The sequence below is a fragment of the Petromyzon marinus genome, chromosome 2, assembly GCF_048934315.1.
Source record: "Petromyzon marinus isolate PM22_M1 ecotype Great Lakes invasive population chromosome 2, UKy_Petmar_22M1.pri1.0, whole genome shotgun sequence".
In the NCBI taxonomy this organism is placed as follows: domain Eukaryota; kingdom Metazoa; phylum Chordata; class Hyperoartia; order Petromyzontiformes; family Petromyzontidae; genus Petromyzon; species Petromyzon marinus.
In genome coordinates this window covers 10,032,022-10,057,328 of record NC_133668.1, presented here as the reverse complement: position 1 = coordinate 10,057,328, position 25,307 = coordinate 10,032,022, and the positions used below count along the sequence as shown (strand labels likewise).

Sequence of the window (25,307 nt, the reverse complement as noted above, 5' to 3'; positions counted from 1 at the left end):
CATTTTTGACATGCGTTTTTCTGGATTTTTTTGTTGTTATTCTGTCTCTCACTGTTCAAATAAACCTACCATTAAAATTATAGACTGATCATTTCTTTGTCAGTGGGCAAACGTACAAAATCAGCAGGGGATCAATAACTTTTTCCCCTCACTGCATGTGCGAGAAAAAAACTGTAAATTAAAATTACCATCTAGCACCCCTAACGCCGCCACAGCCGCAGCCTCCACCTTGCTCCCTCCACCCTAGTCACTACCCCATCCCTTAAGCATTGTCAAGCGCCTTGGTAAAATGCGCTTTATAAATTCAAAATAGGATAAAAGCAAATAGATGGGATGGTGGATCGTAATGTGGTACATTACCTAACCAGAGGATGCTTAGTAACCCATTGCGCATCTATTAGAGCTGAACGATTTATAGCTAATTGCGATTTTTCTGACAGATATTGCGATTTGATTTCCGATTGTATTTTTTAAGTCAATATTCACTGTGTAATAGATTTAAAACACGTGAAGGAGCATTACCACGTGATACCATCAACATATGAACTGCTCTATATATTCTAATGGAAGGATGATAACTTAAAATATATGAATTTCTTCCAACATGCATTTATTAAAATGTTTTAATTGAAATAGAACAATAAAACATAAAACAATTGTTAATTAAATAAATAAAACGATCATAATAAATAATAAAACAATTCCGATAAGAAAGTAATAGGACTTTTCAAATCGCAAAAATCGCAGCCTTTGCGATTTGCTAATCGCATTGTTTCAAATTGCGATTTCGATTTTAAATCGATTAATCGTTCAGCCCTAGCATCTATAGTGAGGGAAAAAAAGTATTTGATCCCCTGCTGATTTTTTTACGTTTGCCCACTGACAAAGAAATGACCAGTCTATAATTTTAATGGTAGGTTTATTTGAACAGTGAGAGACAGAATAACAACAAAAAAATCCAGAAAAACGCATGTCAAAAATGTTATAAATTGATTTGCATTTTAAGGAGGGAAATAAGTATTTGACCCCTCTGCAAAACGTGACTTAGTACTTGGTGGCAAAACCCTTGTTGGCAATCACAGAGGTCAGACGTTTCTTGTAATTGGCCACCAGGTTTGCACACATCTCAGGAAGGATTTTATCCCACTCCTCTTTGCAGATCTTCTCCAAGTCATTAAAGTTTCGAGACTGACGTTTGGCAACTCGAACCTTCAGCTCCCTCCACAGATTTTCTATGGGATTAAGGTCTGGAGACAGGCTAGGCCACTCCAGGACCTTAATGTGCTTCTTCTTGAGCAACTCCTTTGTTGCCTTGGCTGTGTTTTGGGTCATTGTCATGTTGGAATACCCATCCACGACCCATTTTCAATGCCCTGGCCGAGGGAAGGAGGTTCTCACCCAAGATTTGACGGTACCTGGCCCCGTCCATCGTCCCTTTGATGCGGTGAAGTTGTCCTGTCCCCTTAGCAGAAAAACAACCCCAAAGCATAATGTTTCCACTTCCATGTTTGACGGTGGGGATGGTGTTCTTGGGGTCATAGGCAGCATTCCTCCTCCTCCAAACACGGCAAACTTCAGACGGGCATGTATATGTGGTTTCTTGAGCAGGGGGACCTTGCGGGCGCTGCAGGATTTCAGTCCTTCACGGCGTAGTGTGTTACCAATTGTTTTCTTGGTGACTATGGTCCCAGCTGCCTTGAGATTATTGACAAGATCCTCCCGTGTAGTTCTGGGCTGATTCCTCACCGTTATCATGATCATTGCAAGTCCACGAAGTGAGATCTTGCATGAAGCCACAGGCCGAGGGAGATTGACAGTTATTTTGTGTTTCTTCCATTTGCGAATAATCGCACCAACTGTTGTCACCTTCTCACAAAGCTGCTTGACAATGGTCTTGTAGCCCATTCCAGCATTGTGTAGGTCTACAATCTTGTCCTTGACATCCTTGGAGAGCTCTTTGGTCTTGGCCATGGTGGAGAGTTTGGAATCTGATTGATTGCTTCTGTGGACAGGTGTCTTTTATACAGGTAACAAGCTGAGATTAGGAGCACTCATTTTAAGAGTGTGCTCCTAATCTCAGCTCGTTACCTGTATAAAAGGCACCTGGGAGCCAGAAATCTTTCTGATTGAGAGGGGGTCAAATACTTATTTCCCTCATTAAAATGCAAATCAATTTATAACATTTTTGACATGCGTTTTTCTGGATTTTGTTGTTATTCTGTCTCTCACTGTCCAAATAAACCTACCATTAAAATGATAGACTGATCATTTCTTCGTCAGTGGGCAAACGTACAAAATCAGCAGGGGATCAAATACTTTTTTTCCCTCACTGTATACTGCACAACCATCACTGTATACTGCACAACCATCAGCGTGAAAAGTAAGTGTATATTATTGATACAGGCTTTTGTGGTACGCCATTTTGGAATTATGCGCGTTTTGCATTTAGACCTTTTTTATTGACATGCGCGAGGCAATTTTCGGAATAACGTCATCCGCAACGCGACATATGCCACCCTTGCCTGGCACTGCGACCCAATGGCGTTGCCAGCAGCCAATGCGGTATGATAACTAGTGTGCTATACTGTACAGCATCTACCAACTTCAAGTTCGTCTCCCTCCCCATCTCCATCCTCTCCACAACGCAACTCTGGCGTAGTTACAGGTAAGTTTCACGGTATTTATTTATTTTAATTGTATATGAAGTATGTTAGCGTCTACACGACTTTATATTAAATTAAAAGTATTATATTGTGTGTACTTGTATTGTATTGATAAAGGCTAGGATAATATAGGCAATTATGTCTGAAATATGCATTTTTGAAGTACGCGCTCTTTTGCAGGAATGCATCTATCGCGTATGTCAAAGAGTGCCTGTATATGTCCGGCAAAAACAAACCCCCCCTACCTCCTCGCTGGTGCCGGACAGCAACGCTGTTGTGGATGTGAGCAATGCCATGGAGGGAAGGCCAATTCCAAAATCGGCTATACCCCTTCATGGCGCTTGTAGTCACTACAGCAGCCAAACACGGGCTCTGGACGGGTGCCAGGGGCTGGTAACCCCTCCACCTTCACTTATTTACCACTCAACCATGTGAACATTTTAGAATGAAGCTTGTGCCGGAGGCCACGGGGGGACAGACATCTATGACGTCTCCTAGCCAAACCACATCGGGGTTCCTCCAGAAACATAAAAAAGCTATTGCGGGTGGCCACGTGGAATGTTAGAACGTTCACTGCAGAGGAGAGGCCGCCACTCCTCTATCGTGAGCTGGACCGGTACTGCCTGAATATCTGCGGTATTCAGGAGGTCCGATGGGCTGGCTCTGGCTCCTGCCACCATGAGTGGATAGTCCTCTTCTCAGGGCAGAAGACTGGCAAACAACAGGGAGTGGCTCTTCTTCTGAACAAAAAAATTAAGGGGGTGTGGAAGCGTGGTGGTGAGATGTGGGAAGCTGTAAGCCCCATGCTACTGTGGGCTCGCCTTCCCATCAACCAGAGGCAAGGAGTGGTGGTTGTGGTAACATATGCGCCCACTGAAGATGAACATCTGTGGAGGGATGCAGGCAAGGCATATGAGTCAGATGCCTTCTATGACCTCCAGTCACAGGTGCTAGCTAAAGTGGCCCCTTGGCATAGAGTCATCCTGTTGGGTGACTTTAATGCCCGAGTGGGTCAGAGGAGGTGTTCCGGCTGGCTGAAAAAAAGTGATAGGTCAACTCTCACCGTCTAGTGTATCGCACGTCAGAGAATGAGGAGGCTTACCGCAGCCTTCGCTCGGAGGTTCAGAGAGCCGTGCGGCCACTGCAAGGATGGGTGGTGGTCGCAGGTTGCTGAGGAGATGGAGCCTACCTCAGTAGCCCGCGATCATAAATCACTTTTCAACTCCATCAAAAAAGTAACTTACAGCTACACACCCATCACCATCAGAACAAAAAAGGTGATCTGATCTCCGACCCCCCAGGAACAGGTTTTCAGATTTGCTCAGCATTTCTGTGAGGTCTTGGGGGAGGGGAAATCCCTCAGCCTGGAAAACATCATGGGGCAAAGTGAGAATTCCCCTGCTGAGGTTTCGGTGCCTCAAATATTGGAAGAAGTAGTCACCCCCTGTTAATGGCTCGCTGAAGTGCCATCTGTTGAGGAAGTACAGAAGGCGATCCAGAGTCTGAGACCAGGAAAGTGCCGGGCAGAGATGAACTTCCAAACGAAATGCTAAAGAAGGATGGCGTTTGTGCAGACTGCCCTATATGACATGATAAGAACAGTCTGGACAACTGGACGGGTTCCGCAGGATTGCAACGATTCCCTGGTGGCCCCCCTCTTTAAGAAGGGGGAACCACACAGACCGTAATAACTATAGGGGCATTCCCTTCCTCAGTGTGCCAGGAAAGGTCCTGACAAGGATTATTCAACATCGCTTTTCCAGGTACGCTGAGGAGAGGCTTGTGGAGCCCCCAATGTGGTTTCAGGAAAGGGTGGTCTTGCACAGATGCCATATATTGTCTGCTACAACAGAGGTGTAGGGAATTCCAACAGGACCTACATCTCTGCTTTATTCACCTGGTCAAAGCCTATTATACCATCAGTAGGCCTAACCTCTGGGTTGTTCTTTGTGCCTTTGGAGTCCCTGACTCTCTGCTCACAATCATTAAGGACCTTCATGATGGTGGGCAGGCCCAGGTAAAACTACATGGCTAGGAGTCGGTGCCATTCCCTGTTCACCTTGGGGTGCAACAGGGATGTCCTCTGGCTCCCACATTATTTAACATCTCTTTCGACCACGTAGTTTCGTGAAGCCTTCAATGGCTGTACCAGAGGAATTTCCATCTGGTACAGATACAATGGGAGGATGATTGATGCCGGGTGTGGTCAAGGGATGGCTACCTATGTGTCAACCATGTTATGTATGCTGATTATTTGGTGATTGCTACTCACCCACAGGAGGAGATGGAGGTGCTGCTGCTGAACCTGGAGCATGCCACTAAGAGGTGGGGCCTTATCATCAGACCCACCAAAAGCTAAGCACCTGCGTGCGTATTTTGTGCCATCAAACACTCCACCCCCACAACTCTTAATTGGTAATGGGGCAGTTGTGGAGAGAGTGGAGAGTTTTCCCTACCTGGGCAGTGTGCCTACGATCCATCCTGGGTTTAACCAGGCTGGATTGTGAGCACACAAATACTTGAAAGATCTGGACAAAGTCCCATCGGTGAGCTCCTCCGGTAGGTAAGGCTGCGTTGGCTGAGTCATCTAGCCCGCATGCCCAGCAACCACATGCTTAAACAGCTTTTGTTCGTCCGGACAGAGGGGGCTAAATGGGCACGGCACGGTCTACAGAAGAGACGGAGTGATGTGGTACAAGATGATGTGGAGCTGAGTGGACTTGCTGATGACTGGTACCAGCGATGTCAAGATCGGCCTCTGTGGAGGAGGTTCGTGAATGACGCTACTCAGCAGTCGGAGGCAGTCGCCCTCCAGCAACAACGGAGGGCCGTGGAGCGATGACCGCAACAACTCATAGCTAAAGCACAGCAAGTTGGCACAGTAGGGGGCACAGGTGGTGTATCAGCCAGTCATCTCAGTCAGTCAACCCATGGAACCTGGGTCTGTCCCGTGACCTCCTGCCAGCGGGCGTTCGACACTTCACGTGGCCTTAACGTGCACATAGCCTGGCACCAGCACCATGGTGACGTCACTGCCACTTCGTGGCGAATGGCGGTTGTTGTATATTAAGATATATTACCTTGTCTATTATATTATATGTATTATTAGTTTATCATATCAAAAGTAGTTTACCCTTGTATAAAAAAAAGTCGCCATAAATACGGTATGTGGGGGGAGGAATATATTAATAGAGTAGACATGAGACTATAGCCACTCAGGGACGCTCATGCTTGGGCGCCATCTAGCGACTCAATGTCGCTGTGCAACATAATAAACGGGTCTTAATGGTATAGTTAATACATCGCAAGTACGTTATGGCGAGGTACCACAGTTCGTGAAAACGGGATTAAGTATCAATAAGTTTAGTATGTTGTAGCAAAACATGCGTAAATCTGAGTATTACTATACTGTAATTCTATGCCATGTCTATGCTCACACGGCTGGCGAAGTGAAGCACAGTGAATTAACCCCTACGTGCCACACGAAGTGAGGAGGTCCTTATCCAGTAGTGGATTTACAAAGAGCTGTACGTGCACTACATTGACTAAATACAGAACAGCATCGTCCTACAGCAGTCTGTTGACCACTGCTGTCCGCAAGGCCGTGGGAACTGGTCAGCATAACTCTTTTAGATACAATATTTTTCACAAAACCCCAGGTATGTTTTACCATCATCGTAAAACTATATTCATGGGTCAATAACATCAATTTATTAGTTTTTATGGATGTGCATTTACATATCACATCACTTTTGGTGTAGTTTTCACTTCTAAAAATAAGTTGTTGATGCATGATGGTAAACAAAATCTTTATGACGGTTCCATTCTATTCTTGAGTAATGCAATATGTTCAAGAGGTAAATGCCAATGTCCGAGGTCTGTTCGCCACAAAAGGGGTTCAGGAGTTTTGCTATTCCTCCCTTGAAGGAGCAGAGCCTACAATAGTTTACTATATGGTCCATAGTTTGGGTTGCATGGCCACAATCACACCACTGTGACTTGTTTTAATTGACCATTTGTAAAGGAGATGTGCGAATTGACAGTGGTCCATGGGTTCAGAAATATTGGGACCCGCTGGTCCACATTACATGCAGGGACGGATTAAGGCATGGGCTTTAGGGGCTGCATCCCAGGGACCTCTGCCGGCTGGAGGTCCTCCAGAGATTAAGTGAAAAGTTATTTCATTTGTGAAGACTGAATTTGATTTGTTGTTAACCTTGTATAATTAAATTATATTTTTTCTTTAACTTTGTTTTCCTTTTGAAATTATTATTGGGGGCCTCAGTGTACCTGTAGTCCAGGGGCCTACAAAATCTTAATCCGGCCCTGATTACATGCCTAAGATGGTCTGCATGGCGCCTATTACAATACAGTTTAGATTTATATGGCATCTAAATGCCACCTCGTCTCAAGATCCTGTAACAGGCAAAGAAATCCACAGACACACATGGTCCCACAGACATAAAACAACAGAGACCCACAGACAGACAAAGAGAGCAAACTGACCCACGAATAAACCTATCCACAATAGCACTGTGGATGTTAGTGACCACATGCAGGTAAGTAAAATGAACCAACGAGAAATGTTGGGTTTATTGCCTTGAGGTGGGAGATAGACATGCGTGAGTCACAAATAGCCCACACATGTGTTGTGTGTATATATGTGTGTGCGTTTAACTTTCACACGCACTATGAAGAGATAATTGGGTATATTTCATGGCTTATCTCTGCAATAATTTACATGTTGGTGATACCAAAGCTTTCGTACTGTAGACCTGAAGATGTTTTGTCTAATTACTCAGGATAATACGAGAAGGATGAATACATAATTTATATTCACAAGTTGTTGCGTGTTTTATTTCCTAGAGTTTAGAGGCCAGAACTATACTATACATTGCAGCCTGTTGCTATAGGGGAATTGTAGTTTTGTGTCGATTTCCATTAATAGATTCATGGAGTGTACAAATCTTGACTTAAAGCTTTCGTGACTGCAGGAATTCATATTCCTTGGGTCTTTCGGTAAAGCCACCTGAAGATGATTGCTTGTGTTGCGATTGAAACGTCGTGTTTTCGATTTTTGATATCTTTTATATCTACGTGGCTTCACCGAAAGACCCAAAGAATATGAATCATGGCGTGAACGTCTTTGAAGAAATTATCATTGGTATATGTTTATCGAATGGCTTCGACAAAACAATACATACCGTGTTATATTGTTTATTTTTTTCATAAAAATGTTAATTTGACCTCACAATGTGAGCTGTGTAAAAAATGTCCTCTAGTAAACATACATTATAATATTCGTTTTGTACATTATCCAGTGCGTATTGTACATAAAATACTATCATGTACTATCATACAAAAATACAGTAATGAACATTATCAGTGGCCTCGTTAGCAAAATACCAAAATCACTCAAACTGAAAAAAACATATCCTATCTATTGAATATATATGTAATGAACAGCTAATCATAACATTTACATAGGAACAGTGAGTGGTTGGCCTGTAATAGAGACTAACTTGACAATAACTGAATTTCTAATCAGAAAAAAGTGTAGGCTGTAAATATGAAAGATCACACACACAAATAAAGAATGTCTATAAAATTGGTGGACTTGTGTAGAAAGATAAAAATAGTCAGCCATGCACTATCTACTGCTGGATGAAGGCTTCCCCAGTTGTCATCTCTCAGTCACATGATGCAACGACCCATCTAACTCCTGCACATGAGCTGATATCAACGCTATCTCTGCAGTGGCATCCTTCTTGAGCACGTTCCCTCCTCCGGCTGCCACTCAGTTATTAGTCTCAACCATCGGCCATCATCCATTCTCGCGAGGTGCCTGCCCAAGCCCACTTACCGTATTTTCCCGCATATAACCCGCGGGATATACCACTTTTTACAAACAAAATAAGAACCTGCGGGGTATATGGAGGTGCGGGCTATCCCAAAAATATTTTACACGTGTGGCATGTCACGACTCGTTTAAATTTTTTCATGGTAGGACTATCCACTATGCAACACTTACCTTTGACTAAATCACTGCTGAATAAACCACTCACACTAAAATTGCACGTTATCACGTTTTAAATGAATTGTTTGTACAATTAAACGACAATTTTTTAAGTGTGCCCACTGTTTACCGGCGACGGGAGAGCTGGGAGGAGAGAGGTGGGGGTTGGGGGGTGGGGCAGCTGGGGGGAGTGAGAGGTGGGGGGTTGGGGGGTGGGGCAGCTGGGGGAAGAGAGAGGTGGGGGGTGGGGTGTGGAGCAGCTGGGGGGAGAGAGAGGTGGGGGTTGGGGGGTGGGGCAGCTGGGGGGAGAGAGAGGTGGGGGGTTGGGGGGTGGGGCAGCTGGGGGAAGAGAGAGGTGGGGGTTGGGGGGTGGGGCGGCTGGGGGAAGAGAGAGGTGGGGGTTGGGGCAGCTGGGGGGAGAGAGAGGTGGGGGGTGGGGCAGAGCAAGGTCTGTGGTGGTGACGGGAGAGCTGGGTAGAGAGGTGGGGGGTTGGGGGGGTGGGGCAGCTGGGGGGAGAGAGGTGGGGGGGGGCGAGGCGACGGCGTTACCGTAATGCTGCTATTATCTGCGCAGTGCGCACTCTACCAGTGCTAAAACTGTACTTATCTACGAGTTGTGTTATTTATTGGATATTTACTTTTGTTACTTATTTACTGTTTTAAGTTCACTCGTTTCTGGTTAGTTTTTTTTCTTTGTGCACGTTAAGTTTTTAATGTTAACAATTGATAGTGGAATGTATTACAAATGTAAACTTCGTATTAATATGATGGAATTAAGCTGCGGTAACGACGTTAAATATATGAATGCATGCGAGGTATATGGAGGTGCGGGCTATCTAAAATTTGTTTTACACAAAACGCTATTTTTGCGGGGTATATGTGTCTGCGGGTTATATGCGTATGCGGGCTATATGCGGGATAATACGGTGCTTTTCTTTACAGTCAACACTACGTCTCCAATTTCCATTTGTTCTCTGATCAGTGTTATCCTGTTTCTGTTTTTCAGTGTACATTCCAAACATGCAACCTCCATGCCTCTTTGTGCACTTTACAAAATTTGTTCCATTGTATTCGTTGTTGTCCATTTTTTTCCCAATCCACAAAACATAAGAGGTATTAATCTTGATTTGAAGCTTTCATGACTGCAGGAATCCATACTCTTTGGTTCTTTCGGTAAAGTCACGTAGGTAGAAAAAATAATAGATCACGACGTTTCGATTGCAACAACAAGCAATCGACATCAGGCGGAAGGAGGGAAGCTGCTGATGCAGGCTGCTTTTAAAGGTTCGAGATGGGCGTAGCCCCAGAGTCATAAACGAAGTGGGGGGGGGGGGGGGCTAGTGATGTTAAAGTGAGAAATTTGCATGTAAATGTACTGTGTAAATGTGATCAGAACGTCAATGTAAGCTCGCAGCGCGCCTTCACATCGAAGACTGCATGTAAACGTAAGATCGGCTTGCAGCGCACCGTCACATCGAGGACTGCATGTAAATGTAAGATCGGAGAAATGTGCATGTTAATGTACTGTGTAAATGTGATTGGCATGTAAATGTAAGCTCGCAGTGTGCCGTCACATCGAGGACTGCATGTAAATGTAAGATCGGAGAAATTTGCATGCAAATGTACTGTGTAAATGTGATTAGCACATCAATGTAAGCTCGAAGCGCGCCGTCACATCGAGCACCGCAGGTAAGCATAAGATCGGCTCGCAGCGCGCCGTCACATCGAGGACTGCATGTAAATGTAAGATCGGAAAAAGCTCGGAAAGAACCATAGCCACATCATAGCAAGCAAACGACGGTGGCTGTGTTATTGAATGCAACTCAGAGAGTCGCAAATAACTGCTGACATAGGCAGGTAGGAAGGAAACATCACCACCAGTTATGACCTAAACTGGTTAATAACGTCCTTCCAATGATTGCTCAGTGTGTACCCATCTTCTCGGTTGAAATTGTATCTGTGTTTATATATCTAGATGGCTTCATGAACAAGACTTTGATGGTAGCCCAAAGGTTTGCAGAGTACCTTGGTCTTGGAAATAACAATGTCGTGTGAGCCCACCGCGTTCAAGCAGTGATCAGCCACGGCAGAGGAATTGGTCTGCCGTGTTTCAAATCTGCCTTGTGTTCACGAACACGGTCCAAGACATGTCGCTTTGTTTCACAAATGTAACTGCTGCCGCAGACACAACTTGGCTTACAGACACCAGGATATTGCATGTCTGGAATAGCATTCTTCACCGATGGGATCAAATCACGGATTTTGTGAACTGTATTAAACCGGACTTAGATCTTGTGTTTGTTCAAGATTTTGGAAATCCTTTTGGTGACCCCTGCTATGTATGGCAAGGTGATGGTTTTGATTGGGTCCTCAGATGGTTCTCTACCCATGGCTGGGGATACAGCTTTGCGGATTGCGCGGTCCGAATATCCATTCATCTTGAGGGCTTGGCGTACATGGTGCAGTTCACTGGATAGGTGGTGCTGGTCGGAGATGCAATGGGCCCTATGGTGTAGTATTTTGATGAGGGAATTCTTCTGAGCTGGATGGTGGTGAGAATCAGGCTTTAGATAGGAATCCGTGTGGATCATGTCATGGATTTTGTGTACTGTGTTGAATCGAACCTGAATCTTTTTGGTAACCCCTGCTATGTATGGCAACCAAATGTGAAGTTAACCTGATTGCTAAATTCAACCTCCTGTAAAAAAGAAGCCAGAGCCACACCTTAAAAAGTTAGATGTTAACAAGATTGTTATCAATCACAGTAACAGCCCAATTTCCGACAGCCTACATTGACGTGCTAATCACATTTACACAGGACATTTGCATGCAAATTTCTCCGATCGTACATTTACAGTGAGGGAAAAAAGTATTTGATCCCCTGCTGATTTTGTACGTTTGTCCACTGACAAAGAAATGAGCAGTCTATAATTTTAATGGTAGGTTTATTTAAACAGTGAGAGACAGAATAACAACAACATCCAGAAAAACGCATGTCAAAAATGTTATAAATTGATTTGCATTTTAATGAGGGAAATAAGTATTTGACCCCCTCTCAATCAGAAAGATTTCTGGCTCCCAGGTGTATTTTATACAGGTAGCGAGCTGAGATTAGGAGCACACTCTTAAAGGGAGTGCTCCTAATCTCAGCTTGTTACCTGTACAAAAGACACCTGTACACAGAAGCAATCAATCAATCAGATTCCAAACTCTCCACCACGGCCAAGACCAAAGAGCTCTCCAAGGATGTCAGGGACAAGATTGTAGACCTACACAACGCTGGAATGGTCTACAAGACCATTGCCAAGCAGCTTGGTGAGAAGGTGACAACAGTTGGTGCGATTATTCGCAAATGGAAGAAACACAAAAGAACTGTCAATCTCCCTCGGCCTGGGGCTCCATGCAAGATCTCACCACTACGCTGTGAAGGACTGAAATCCTGCAGTGCCCGCAAGGTACCCCTGCTCAAGAAAGCACATATACACGCCCGTCTGAAGTTTGCCAATGAACATCTGAATGATTCAGAGGACAACTGGGTGAAAGTATTGTGGTCAGATGAGACCAAAATGGAGTTCTTTGGCATCAACTCAACTCGCCGTGTTTGGAGGAGGAATGCTGCCTATGACCCCAAGAACGCCATCCCCACCGTCAAACATGGAGGTGGAAACATTATGCTTTGGGGGTGTTTTTCTGCTAAGGGGACAGGACAACTTCACCGAATCAAAGGGACGATGGACGGGGCCATGTACCGTCAAATCTTGGGTGAGAACCTCCTTCCCTCAGCCAGGGCATTGAAAATGGGTCATGGATGGGTATTCCAGCATGACAATGACCCTGAACACACGGCCAAAGCAACAAAGGAGTGGCTCAAGAAGAAGCACATTAAGGTCCTGGAGTGGCCTAGCCAGTCTCCAGACCTTAATCCCATAGAAAATCTGTGGAGGGAGCTGAAGGTTCGAGTTGCCAAACGTCAGCCTCAAAACCTTAATGACTTGGAGAAGATCTGCAAAGAGGAGTGGGACAAAATCCTTCCTGAGATGTGTGCAAACCTGGTGGCCAACTACAAGAAACGTCTGACCTCTGTGATTGCCAACAAGGGTTTTGCCACCAAGTACTAAGTCATGTTATGCAGAGGGGTCAAATACTTATTTCCCTCATTAAAATGCAAGTCAACTAATAACATTTTTGACATGCGTTGTTCTGGATTTTTGTTGTTGTTATTCTGTCTCTCACTGTTCAAATAAACCTACATTAAAATTATAGACTGATCATTTCTTTGTCAGTGGGCAAATGTACAAAATCAGCAGGGGATCAAATACTTTTTTCCCTCGCTGTACATGCAGTCCTCGATGTGAAGGCACGCTGCGAGCTTACATTGACATTATAATCACATTTACACAGTACATTTACATGCGGATTTCTACATTTAAATGCAGTCCTCGATGCGACGGCGCGCTGCGAGCTTACATTGACTTGCCAATCACATTTACACAGTACATTTACATGCAAATGTCTCAATTTAATATCACTAGCCCCCCCACTTCGTTTATGACTCTGGGGCTACGCCCATCTCTAACGTTTAAAAGCAGCCTGCATCAGCAGCTTCCCTATTTCTTCCGCCTGATGACGATTGCATAAGAGGTATTATGCAATGATTGAAAAACGTTATTCCTTGGGCAGATATAAAAATCACTGTTTTATCAAGTTCCACTCCACCCTGCCTTTAACTCATCTTTATTCAAAATGGTCGAGTGGATCTACTTGAAAGACTCCACCATCCTGCCCCAATCGACCAAATGCCAATCTTGCCACATAGTTTACCTCGATTTACAGCCAATGTCGTACATTTATGCCAATTGCAAAATAATATAATCTCAAATAAATTAGGCCTTTTTTTGAACAGAAAAAACGACATTCCTAACAAACAGTTTCAGGTAGACAAAACTAAAATGTTGGTACCAGAGACAATTGTAACCATATAAAGCCATAACATTCTGTTAATTCATTTTCAAAAAATAATTTAACTTGACCAAAAGTACTACATATTGTGGGCCACTTATTCAGCACGCACCAACATATGACTGTAAAGTGGAAGGCTAGATATGTCACGTGGTGGCTGTGATGCACAGCAGCCATTAATCTTTCAAGTCATCTGTTAATGGCCCAACATGAGGAAATTAGACAAGATAAACAGACTCAATGAATTGCAGCGATTGATCTGTCTGCGTCCGCTTGAACTCCTGACCTGCTTCTCATTCTCGTCCTCCAGTCGAAGGCGATCCTCGATGCAGTTGCGTGCCTGCAGGAAGGCTTTGCGCTGGGCGCGCTCGGTGAGCACGCGAATGAAGGCGCCCGAGAGGTTCACGCTCACAAAGAGAGACACATTTGCCAGCAACTGCAGGGAAAAGATGTTGAACATCATGTCCCATCGCATCGCAGGCCAAGCACACACGTGCGCAGCGGTGGAAGGCCACATTAAATGCTCCCTTGCGTCCCCTCTGAGAAGGACTGAACCTTCTTACAGATTAAGGAGATATCAGTATGTAGTACATGCTGTCCCTGGGAAGCGAGGTCAGTGTGGAAACATGTTGCCTTCGGGCTACTGCAAAGGCCTCCAAAGGGTTAATGTGCCTAGCGAACTCAGCGAGGTGAGAAGATCGATTATGTTATACCAAAGAACATTACACTCAGCTGTCTCTGGGTACACATTGATGTAAAACATTTGAATTTCATTTGCAATAATAATAAAAACCCCTTGCACACTCTTTGCTCTTTTAGTGATAGTGATGACTGAAAGTACCACAATGTTCCTTTTTTCTGATGGGCACATGACAAATGGGAAACACTTGCTACGGAAGTACCTTTAACCACACAAGTACTCTCAATAGATATACTAAGCAAAAAGTGAAAGTGACAAATATGTTAGCATGCGTGCAAGTCTTTTCAATGACTGAATTCCCCCATGCAGGGTATTGTGAGCCTGTATTCTGATGCAGTACATCTGACAATTGCGTTAAAAATAACTAAATGGGTTATATTAAAAAGCTGCACAGCTCCGATGACACTATAACACCACACTGGCAAGGTACCTGTTTGTAATGCTATCATTATATACCAATATCACAATGCAATAAGCATTCCAGAGCCATTATATCCTTCACACAATGAAACAACTTTAATAAAAAATATATATGTTTAGACCAAAAAGTTATTTGATCAATTGTTTACTCAAGATATGTATATAAGTAATGAGACATTGAGATTTATTGTCATTGCTGTACCTTAAAAATATATATCTAAGAGGTATGCTCTATAATGCTGTTGACTGAGATAGCCGACTACTATGACAATTTTTGCATTCTTACAATGGTAAACGTTAAAGAAAACACACCATGGTATACAGTAATAATGATATTGTTAAACCAATGTATCCTGTTGCATTAAGCATGTGCATTTATTCTAGTTTTAACAAAAGCTAGTACAATATAATAAAGAAAAAAAACACTGCACAAGCCAGCTATTAAATGTTTGAAAATGGTAATTTAACAAAAACCTTATTTACAAGTAGACATAATCAATATAAATGGTAGCAGGTGTAGTCAATCGTTTTTCTAGATAATAAACAATGAGACTGCAGTGCTGGCTATAAATACCACAGACCACGTATGCAACTATAAGCAATATATAATTTCAGAAATACCTGGCATTGTAACGGCTTTGTGTATTTAAGCTTGGGAATTCCAGCGATGGCCAATCATTTTATTTCACTATTTGGCGACATATATTGCAGGCTATTTGGCCTCCCCAATTGGAGAATAGCGATAGTGGTTTTGAGGGTAAGCGAAAAAAATAATGTTGGGGACCGTATCAATATTGAATAGCACTGTCCAAATGGCGGCCCACAATAATTGCTTATTTTGCCGATTCAAAGCAATTCAAATCTGTAAATGACGAGAAAAACCATCACACCCGCTGCTCCATGTTCAGTATTGCTCTCTCAAGTCAAGTGAAATAATCTCTGTGTTCCAATAAGGGTTGGGTGGTTGCCTTTATCCATTGGTGACCCAACATCTGTGGTGGGAATTATCCATTCCTACAGGGGGAGGGGGGCAGTTTCTCTTTAAGATGATCAATGTTATACTTATTTTTATAAATCCCAGAGTGGTGAAGGGCTGTCACCTACCAACAGCAATTTGAAATTACAACCTCCTAATTATCATTCATACTCTGCCACAGGGTCACGTGGCTGCGTACAATATATCAAAACAGTATATTAATATACAGTATATTCATACATTGTACTCTACTATACTGTATTAGTGAAACATCATATTTCTTACATCGCAGTATTGTAAGGAGGCTTTCATCCAGTAGATATTTAACCATGGCTGATGATGATGATAAATGCACTCTAATGTTTGACACGTTTTGTTTTACCAGACCAGCATCACGCGGAACTGGGGGTCAAGGTGGGCTTTAGCTGTTTCCCTTTTAAAATAACGAGAATAAAATAACACATTTTCTTTAGCTCAAGTTCTTCGGAGCAATGTTTTAGTTCCTAAGTGGGGACAAGCAATTGTTAAGAGTCCTTGACTCGTTTTCACACATAAGGGGAGAAACTGGGCTGGGCAAAATCTGAGCTGAAAGTCCAGGGTTTTGAAAGTATTATTTGGCAAAATGAGATCAATCACATTGTGCACCTCATACATCCGCAGCAATTTAAGCAGTCATTTTCCACAGTCCTCAATTTGCAGCAACGGGTACCCCGCTCCCCCCCCCCAGTTTCTGTGCAATAAAATACCAATGTGTTTTTCTTGTTTGAAATTAATGAATAAAAATGCACTTATGTATGCTATTACTGCAGCGACACGTAATAAAGGTGCTGTGTACCGCATCTCTTATAGTTAGCGGGATAATATTATTTCAGTAAATGCTACTGCTTGGAGAAGCCGTCCAGCAGTGGTTTGACATTAACTGATGATATGTCCACGTTCAGATACGCGTGGATATAGTACACAGTATTTTTGAAGGCTCAGCGCCCCGTTCTGAATCTTATAGTAAAATAAAAAAATGGTGTTACAATATTTTGAATGTCGTGGCCCCAACTGAACGTTTAGTGTGTTCCTCTTTTAGACACCATAGAACAGCAAAAACTATTTAAAACGTTACTGCAGCCTTCCGGAAATAGATAGTCAACACTGCAAAGCATAATTTCATTCAACTTGACTGAGCCTGGTGAATGGGGAGGTTGTGCCACTGAGGTGTACACATGCAGCGAGTGATCCGTTTTCTGTTAGAACTGTGACCGATTGCGTACATCTTTCATAATCACCGGCCATAATGAATCGACTGCTGGATGAAGGCCGACCCAAGCCGTCGACTTATCACGATCCGACGATGTACTCATATTAATAAACTCAGCACCTGCACACAATCTGCTTTAATCGCTCCATCTCCTTCGGCGGACGTCCTTTCTGACACGTTCCATTCCTTGGCGACCACGCCGTAATTATTCTTGACCAATGGATAATAGCCTTGCCCAAGCGCATTTACTTCTCTTAACAGTTCCGATGAAGTAATTAACCTGCGTATGTTCCCTAATCCGTGCCGTTTTTTTATTTCTGTATCTCAAAACAATTCCGAGAATGGTAAATCTAGGATTAACACAATATTTTAGGAGCGCCACCTATGGACGCAACTAAACACTACGGTGCTTTCCTGCAAATCTATTTAAACATCACCAACCTTCCATACAAGGGCGTCGCGTGCTAATTGCTCCAGTATCTACAATTGCTACCGGTGTCAGCTGCAGCTGTGTAACATGGTGACCAACACCAACCAACGAAAGTGGTGGGTCAACCCTGAGCACGGGTCACCCGTCAAAGCACTTCTAAGATGGCACCGGACACTTTAATTAAAGTAATGAGCCGAGACGTGGCTGTCGAGTAATTTGTACAAGATAATGCAAAGATGGCTGTGTGTTAAACACATTAGGTCCCAAATGTGCAATCAACCACGGCGAGGTCTCCCCCCCACCCCCATACCCGCAGTGCAGGACCTGACCTGTCTTCTCGCGTTTAAGACAAATACGTACAGTGCATGTGTGCTATGAGTTCTATTCCCGGGTCACGGCTAACATGAGTGGCAAGTGGCATCAAAACTGGTGCTGGGTCCTCCCAATCCCAACCTTTACCAAACCACACTGACCAGAGTGGTGAAGTATGATAAAGGACACAAAATAAACCCTATGACCAACATGGCGTGGGAAGACCTCATTCATTTGTGAATTGAGAATGGCTGGTTCTTATTTTATTTCCTATGTTGTAACTACCTGTATTGCACATAGGGGTTTATATACTTGCTATTTTGGGTTCTTTACAACGGATTGCATGGGTGATAATTGACATGTTACAACGTGCGTTATTGCTTGTAAGTGTTCAGGGTATCCCGCTGTTTTCATAACTAATTGTTTTTCATAAATAACAGCTTACAACTGAATGCATACAATATTACGCTTGTGTACAAAAAAACCCTACAACCCCAAAGTTGTCATCAAGATTAAAGACCGTACCGAAGTATTGCCGTAATAACTAATCGTTTGTCCTGTTTTGAAAAAAATTGTCACCGACCTTTTGCTTATGGCTGCCGTCGATTTACAATCTCTTTGATCACTTTTTTTTACGAGCAGGCATTTAAGACCGTTTTGTGCTTTTTGCTCAAATGCGTAATAAAAAAAATGGGAAATATTGTTTCCCCCAATGTGTTTACACTGATCCATTCACACACACAAACACACACTAACCCCAGAGCAAGCGCCTCTTCGGCTTTGCTAAGGCAACTCGTAAAGTTCATGCGACCCATATTTCTATTTACGGACACCCTCGTAGCACGTCACTGACCTACATGTCTCACTCACCTCATTACATTGCGTCACTTTGTGCGCATGGAATGGGCCAGGCTTGGCCAGTAGTACACTGTATTAAATCTGCTAAAAGCACTCCAGAGTGTATTGTAAGCTTTAATACCGTTAGAGCTGGGCCGGAAGAAAAAACCGAATAAACAAATATCGTGCTGTAAATACTTTTGTTTTTAAATATATATATCATGCATGGTTCTGGCTTTCGTGCTAAACGTTCCCCATCACTCGTTGTCCTCTCAAATGATGGGGTTCATGTCTAATCATGCGTGGTGGTCTTATTGCTATTTTAAACTTTCGATTCGGTGGTAGTACTGTGGAGGTGGTGATGAGGACAAGAGAGTATGCGGCAGTACTGTGGAGGTGGTGATGAACCGCATCAGATCAAAACATCACAAGGTCGCTGCGGATGCCATACGCGCAAGTGAAGACTTAAGCGCACTCCAACGGTACCAACGTGGTGAACAGCTCCATACCGTGACTGAAATTCACTGTGCATCTCCACCCAGAAGCGTCTGACATGATATCAACACAACTTCACCCTGTAAACATGTTGCTTATCCTCCATCCTGACATCATCACGGTCACCGCAGACAAAGGATAACTTAGCCGTGAGCTGCTGTGCGTTCACCAACCACACTCACGTCCGTCTTAAACACAATCGTACAACGGGGCATTACCGGTTGCGTGCGCTTAGCTTCTTACATGGCCGTCGTTTTGCAAAGTCCCGTAGTATGGTCACAACTGACTCTGTACCATCTAGATTTCCATTTCTAATGGTTGCATGTTAACGGCACTATATAGTAAACGCACCATATATACAAAGTCTCGACAGGAAACGTGTTGGATCCATTAATGTTGTCGCATGTTTGGGAATATTTAATTGTACAATTGCTCCACAAGCCGCGAATCAAACAACGAAAATACCTGTAGCTATTATTTATATCCAATGCTAGAACATGACGCATTCTCGATAACATCGAGCATGTAACATCTAAGTTGAAAGTGTGATTGTAAAACGCATGACGTCGCGTGGGAGTGCATATACGGCATTCTGTATGAAACGCAGCGGCGGGAGTCGAGGCCCTTTGTAAAATGTTCACTGGATCTGTCTTCCATAGCGATATGCATGTCCTGTCCTTCGTAGCGATACGCTTGTTGTTATTCCACCGCATAAGATTGAATGCCTTTCCTTCCGACACGTGGTCCATTTGTTTACATCAAGCGGCAGCGACAATTCACGTCGCGTTATGCGGCCGGCTTCGCGTGACTGGCACCTTGCACGTCAATTAGTTGGCTCGATCACCATCATTGTCATCATCATAATCGGCCACTAACTATCCACTGCTGGATGAAGGCCTCCCCAAGGCGTAACCATCTCCGAAAGTTTGACAGTGATGGAGACAATATGCTTTACTTAAATTAATACCAACATGAGTACGGGTTTTGTTTAATTATTATTGTAAAAACTAAACCTTTTTCCGCGAAAACGAGATGTTGGTTCGAAGTGGTGTGTATACAACATGATGTGAGAAACAGTGATAGGACCAGTGAAGGTAGTAGGATTTATAGAGGACACGTTGAGTGAGAATAGACTGAGATGCTTCGGGCACGTGGCCAGACAGTCGGAAGACGACGTCGGAAATACAATTTACAGAACATGAAAGTCGAGGGAAAGATAAAGAGCAGACCGAATAAGACATGGTGAAAACTTCTGAATGAGGGCATGAGGGTATGCGGTAGTACTGTGGACGTGGTGATGAGGACATGAGAGTATGCGGTAGTACTGTGGACGTGGTGATGAGGACATGAGAGTATGCGGTAGTACCGTGGACGTGGTGATTGAGGACATGAGAGTATGCGGTAGTACTGTGAACGTGGTGATGAGGGCATGAGAGTATGCGGTAGTACTGTGGACGTGGTGATGAGGACATGAGAGTATGCGGTAGTACTGTGAACGTGGTGATGAGGGCATGAGAGTATGCGGTAGTACTGTGGACGTGGTGATGAGGACATGAGAGTATGCGGTAGTACCGTGGACGTAGTGATGAGGACATGAGAGTATGCGGTAGTACCGTGGACGTGGTGATGAGGGCATGAGAGTATGCGGTAGTACCGTGGACGTGGTGATGAGGACATGAGAGTATGCGGTAGTACTGTGGAGGTGGTGATGAGGGCATGTGAGTATGCGGTAGTACTGTGGACGTGGTGATGAGGACATGAGAGTATGCGGTAGTACTGTGGAGGTGGTGATGAGGGCATGTGAGTATGCGGTAGTACTGTGGACGTGGTGATGAGGACATGAGAGTATGCGGTAGTACTGTGGACGTGGTGATGAGGACATGAGAGTATGCGGTAGTACTGTGGACGTGGTGATGAGGACATGAGAGTATGCGGTAGTACGGTGGAGGTGGTGATGAGGACATGAGAGTATGCGGTAGTACCGTGGACGTGGTGATGAGGGCATGAGAGTATGCGGTAGTACCGTGGACGTGGTGATGAGGGCATGAGAGTATGCGGTAGTACCGTGGACGTGGTGATGAGGACATGAGAGTATGCGGTAGTACTGTGAACGTGGTGATGAGGGCATGAGAGTATGCGGTAGTACTGTGGACGTGGTGATGAGGACATGAGAGTATGCGGTAGTACCGTGGACGTAGTGATGAGGACATGAGAGTATGCGGTAGTACCGTGGACGTGGTGATGAGGGCATGAGAGTATGCGGTAGTACCGTGGACGTGGTGATGAGGACATGAGAGTATGCGGTAGTACTGTGGAGGTGGTGATGAGGGCATGTGAGTATGCGGTAGTACTGTGGACGTGGTGATGAGGACATGAGAGTATGCGGTAGTACTGTGGAGGTGGTGATGAGGGCATGTGAGTATGCGGTAGTACTGTGGACGTGGTGATGAGGACATGAGAGTATGCGGTAGTACTGTGGACGTGGTGATGAGGACATGAGAGTATGCGGTAGTACTGTGGACGTGGTGATGAGGACATGAGAGTATGCGGTAGTACGGTGGAGGTGGTGATGAGGACATGAGAGTATGCGGTAGTACCGTGGACGTGGTGATGAGGGCATGAGAGTATGCGGTAGTACCGTGGACGTGGTGATGAGGGCATGAGAGTATGCGGTAGTACTGTGGACGTGGTGATGAGGACATGAGAGTATGCGGTAGTACTGTGGAGGTGGTGATGAGGACATGACAGTATGCGGTAGTACTGTGGAGGTGGTGATGAGGACATGACAGTATGTGGTAGTACTGTGGAGGTAGTGATGAGGACATGAGAGTATGCGGTAGTACTGTGGAGGTGGTGATGAGGACATGACAGTATGTGGTAGTACTAAGGAGGTGGTGATGAGGACATGACAGTATGTGGTAGTACTGTGGAGGTGGTGATGATAACATGAGAGTATGCGGTAGTACTGTGGAGGTGGTGATGAGGACATGAGAGTATGCGGTAGTACTGTGGACGTAGTGATGAGGACATGAGAGTATGCTGTAGTACTGTGGTGGTGATGAATAGAAGACTGTGGAGAGTGGAGACTCGGACAGCAGACACTTTCGAGAGGGACACACGCTGGGAGGAAGATGTAACACAATCGTAATGGTTGCATTTCCAATAAACTATGTATATATTTCTAAATAAACACATGAAACCAACAAGGCACATATGCATTGAATACGAATAGCCTCACTACAAAGGACCCCCCCCCCCCAAGCTCGGGAACCCTAATTAATTATTGCCTAATCACCCCACAGTCACGTATAGTATATGATTAAATGAGTGTTGGTTTAAACGAGGGTGTGGGGGGGAAACCTCAATGGGAGGTGTCAGACAAGCAACGAGGGGGGTCTTGTGGGGGGGGGGGGCTTACCGTCCTCCACAAGCCGTTCGGTAACGGCGGCGCCGACGTGGCCGTGACGATGAAGTGGGAGATGGAGACCATGAGCCCGAAGAGCAGAGCGAGCAAAGTCCGCACAGGCAGCAGAGCGTACACCACGAATGTGACGAGCATGACCTGCCACATGCCGTGAGACGGCGGCTGCCCCGACATTCCCAGCGTGAAGGGGAACGGGCAGCAGAGGAACGAGAAGGTGAAGCTGAAGAGCAGCGTCAGGTTGACGATCTGCTGCAGCTGAGTCACCTGCAGGTACTTGACGTTCGTTACGATGAAGAGCGACGTGAAGATGACGCAGTGGATGGGATTGGAGCCCTTCGCCACCGTGATGGTGGGTGACGAGGTTAGCTCCACCACGGCGATGGTGGCCGTGGTGACGATGAGCACGGCGAGCGCCTTGAGCGTACCAGTCTGCTCCAGCTTGAGGTTGTAGCTCAGGAAGAGGCCCTCGAGTTCTCGGCAGCTGAACTCCTCCTCGCAGCCCAGCGCCTCGGCGCGCCGCCCGGGGATGCAGGGACATCTCTTTCGCCTGGACTTCACCTTCTGGAACGGCGAGTCATCCATGGCAGTGCCATCCATGCACAGGCTGGCGGGGTCGCTGGTGAGGGTGGGGGTGGGTAGAGCTTGCTGCTGGCGCTGCTCTTGTTGCTGTTGCTGCTGCTTGATGGTTAGGTTGACTTGGGTGTCGAGGGGTGGATTTGGGGAGGAACGGCAAATTGGAAGTCTGGTTCGGCGGTTCGGTATGTTTGGGTAGGTTTAGGTGGCCACGTTTGGTATGCGGGTGGATGGATAGGTGGGTGTGTGGGATGTAGGGGTGGCGGGTCTAGGTTGATCGGGGGGGGGGGGGTAGGAAGGTGGGGGGAGATCTGTGGGGAGGGGGGGGGGGGCAGGGGGTTCCTCTTATCCGCGGGTCATGCGCGCACCCCGGATCACCACGGATGCGCGCAGAGCCCCGCAGCTCCCCGCCGCTTCCCGACTCGCCGGTGCCGCCTCTCGCTCGCTCTCCACCGGCGGCCGACCCACCGTTGTCGCCAAGAACACCCAAACATTTGCTATAAATACGGACCGGGCGTGCACGGATGGGGCTGGACGCTGGCGTCAAGTGCCGACGTATGTCATAATAATAATCTAATAGCGAGTGTCCGTTACAGAATATAGTAAGCCTCTCTGTATAAATACAAACAAAAAATACGCGCGCGGACGGGCGATCGCAGCCACTGCGCTCTGCGTGCCTCCCCCCCCTCCCCGTCTCTCTCTCTCTCTATATATACTCGGCTACATTCTTTACCTGCATTCTACCGCACAGCGTACCCGTACACTACTAACACACATCCCGTACGGCATCCCGTACCGCACGCGGAGGCACGGGGGCTGCTTCCTGCAGACGTGCTCAAAATTGACGTCTGCTGTTGCGAGGAGAGAGGAGAGAGAAGAAGGAGAAGAAGAAGCCCCAGCGGCGAGCGACGGCGGCGGTAGTGGCGGTGGCGGCGTCTGTGCGCGGGCGTGGGATGGGACATGCGCAGCAGCGCGGCCAGGGATAATGAGTATAATCTGCGAGGCAACCGCTGCATCCCCGGATTTATCCGAGCTGCTGACAGCGCTCACGCACACCCACCACCACCAGCAGCAGCAGCATCAGTACGCCGCCGGCTTGCGGATTCAACCCACCAGGGGGGTGGGTGGGTGGAGAGGGGGGGGGGGTGAAGGCTCCACGGTGACAGGTTTGCATGGCGAGAGCTGGAACGTGGGTGGGAGGAGAAGCGAGGTTGTGGTGGTGGTGGTGATGATGATGTAGTGGTGGGGTGGGGGGTTGTTCGACGGGAGGGACGTTGTGATGACGGGTCTCCTCTCCTACACTCAGCAGTCGCAGCCTCATCATCAGCAGCAGCAGCAACCGTATCATGCCGTGAAGCGCACACTGTTGGCTTCTACTCGGGAATCAAAATGGGTGTCATGCCCCACCGCGTGACTAACGCACCTCAGCACTTTGTTTTTAAGCGCCTACTGCTTGAAATGTGCACACCACGTGGGGTAGGGTACGAAAGTCCGCAAACGGATGCGGTGTTGCGGTATTCCACATTCTTCTAGAACGTGCAAGTCGCATAGCTAATAATATTCGTCAGCAGCCAACATTTAAGCCACTGCTGGATGAGGGCATTCCCAAGCCGTCACCAAGTCCCACAGTCCTGCAATGTAAGACACCACCGTGCGCCTAAAAAGTGTCAGCTACCATTGTCACTGTTTTTTGACCTTCGGCCATTGACGTGTCCTGCCCAAGCACACTTAAAAAAATGTGCTTGAGTTATGTCTTTGTTCTCCTAATCCACGTGTTTCTCTTTTTATAATAATACTAATATCAAAGTGGCAGATGTAAGTCATTGTGTTACCCAAATGATAATGTCTAATTTCTGATCCTGGGATGGACCTGAAGGAGCGAAAAAAATATCGTAGAAATTACTGTATTGAATTTCAGCTAAACGCTTGCAGTCAGGCGAATCTATCAAGAAGAGGGCAAGTCAATGCTTGCAATTACAAAGGTATGCTCATACATTTCCTACTTCCCAAAGTAGTTTCTGCAAAACTGAACGTGATAAAAAAAACCTGCAGCGAGAATCCGACCCACAACGCACTTTAAAGAATACATCTGGCGAGCTGAGAGAGCCTGACAAAGATGTGCACAGCAATATGCACCTGCGGACATTGATTTAATAATTGTAGTACCAGCCTTACTAAATCGCAATCAATGCATAATTATGGGGATATTATTACAATCTGAGTGGTTTATCCGCGGCTCTTTTAATGCGGCCT

The 25,307-nt window shown here is 45.6% G+C and overlaps 1 protein-coding gene across 3 annotated transcripts in view; it reads right to left on the bottom strand.

Annotated features, from left to right (window-relative positions):
• ADCY1 (adenylate cyclase 1) overlaps positions 1–24,150 on the bottom strand; it is a 45,017-nt gene extending 20,867 nt beyond the window's left edge. Inside the window, exons 1-2 of one of the 3 annotated variants that reach the window (XM_076069606.1) lie at positions 22,476–24,150; positions 13,925–14,074 (exon numbers count right to left, since the gene is read on the bottom strand). In XM_076069606.1, coding sequence (XP_075925721.1) covers positions 13,925–14,074; positions 22,476–23,078 — 753 coding nt within the window. In that variant the 5' untranslated portion in view covers positions 23,079–24,150. The remainder of the gene's footprint in view (positions 1–13,924; positions 14,075–22,475) is intronic. The other 2 variants (XM_032964047.2, XM_032964055.2) reach the window with 2 other exon arrangements.
• Between the last annotated feature and the right edge of the window lie 1,157 nt (positions 24,151–25,307).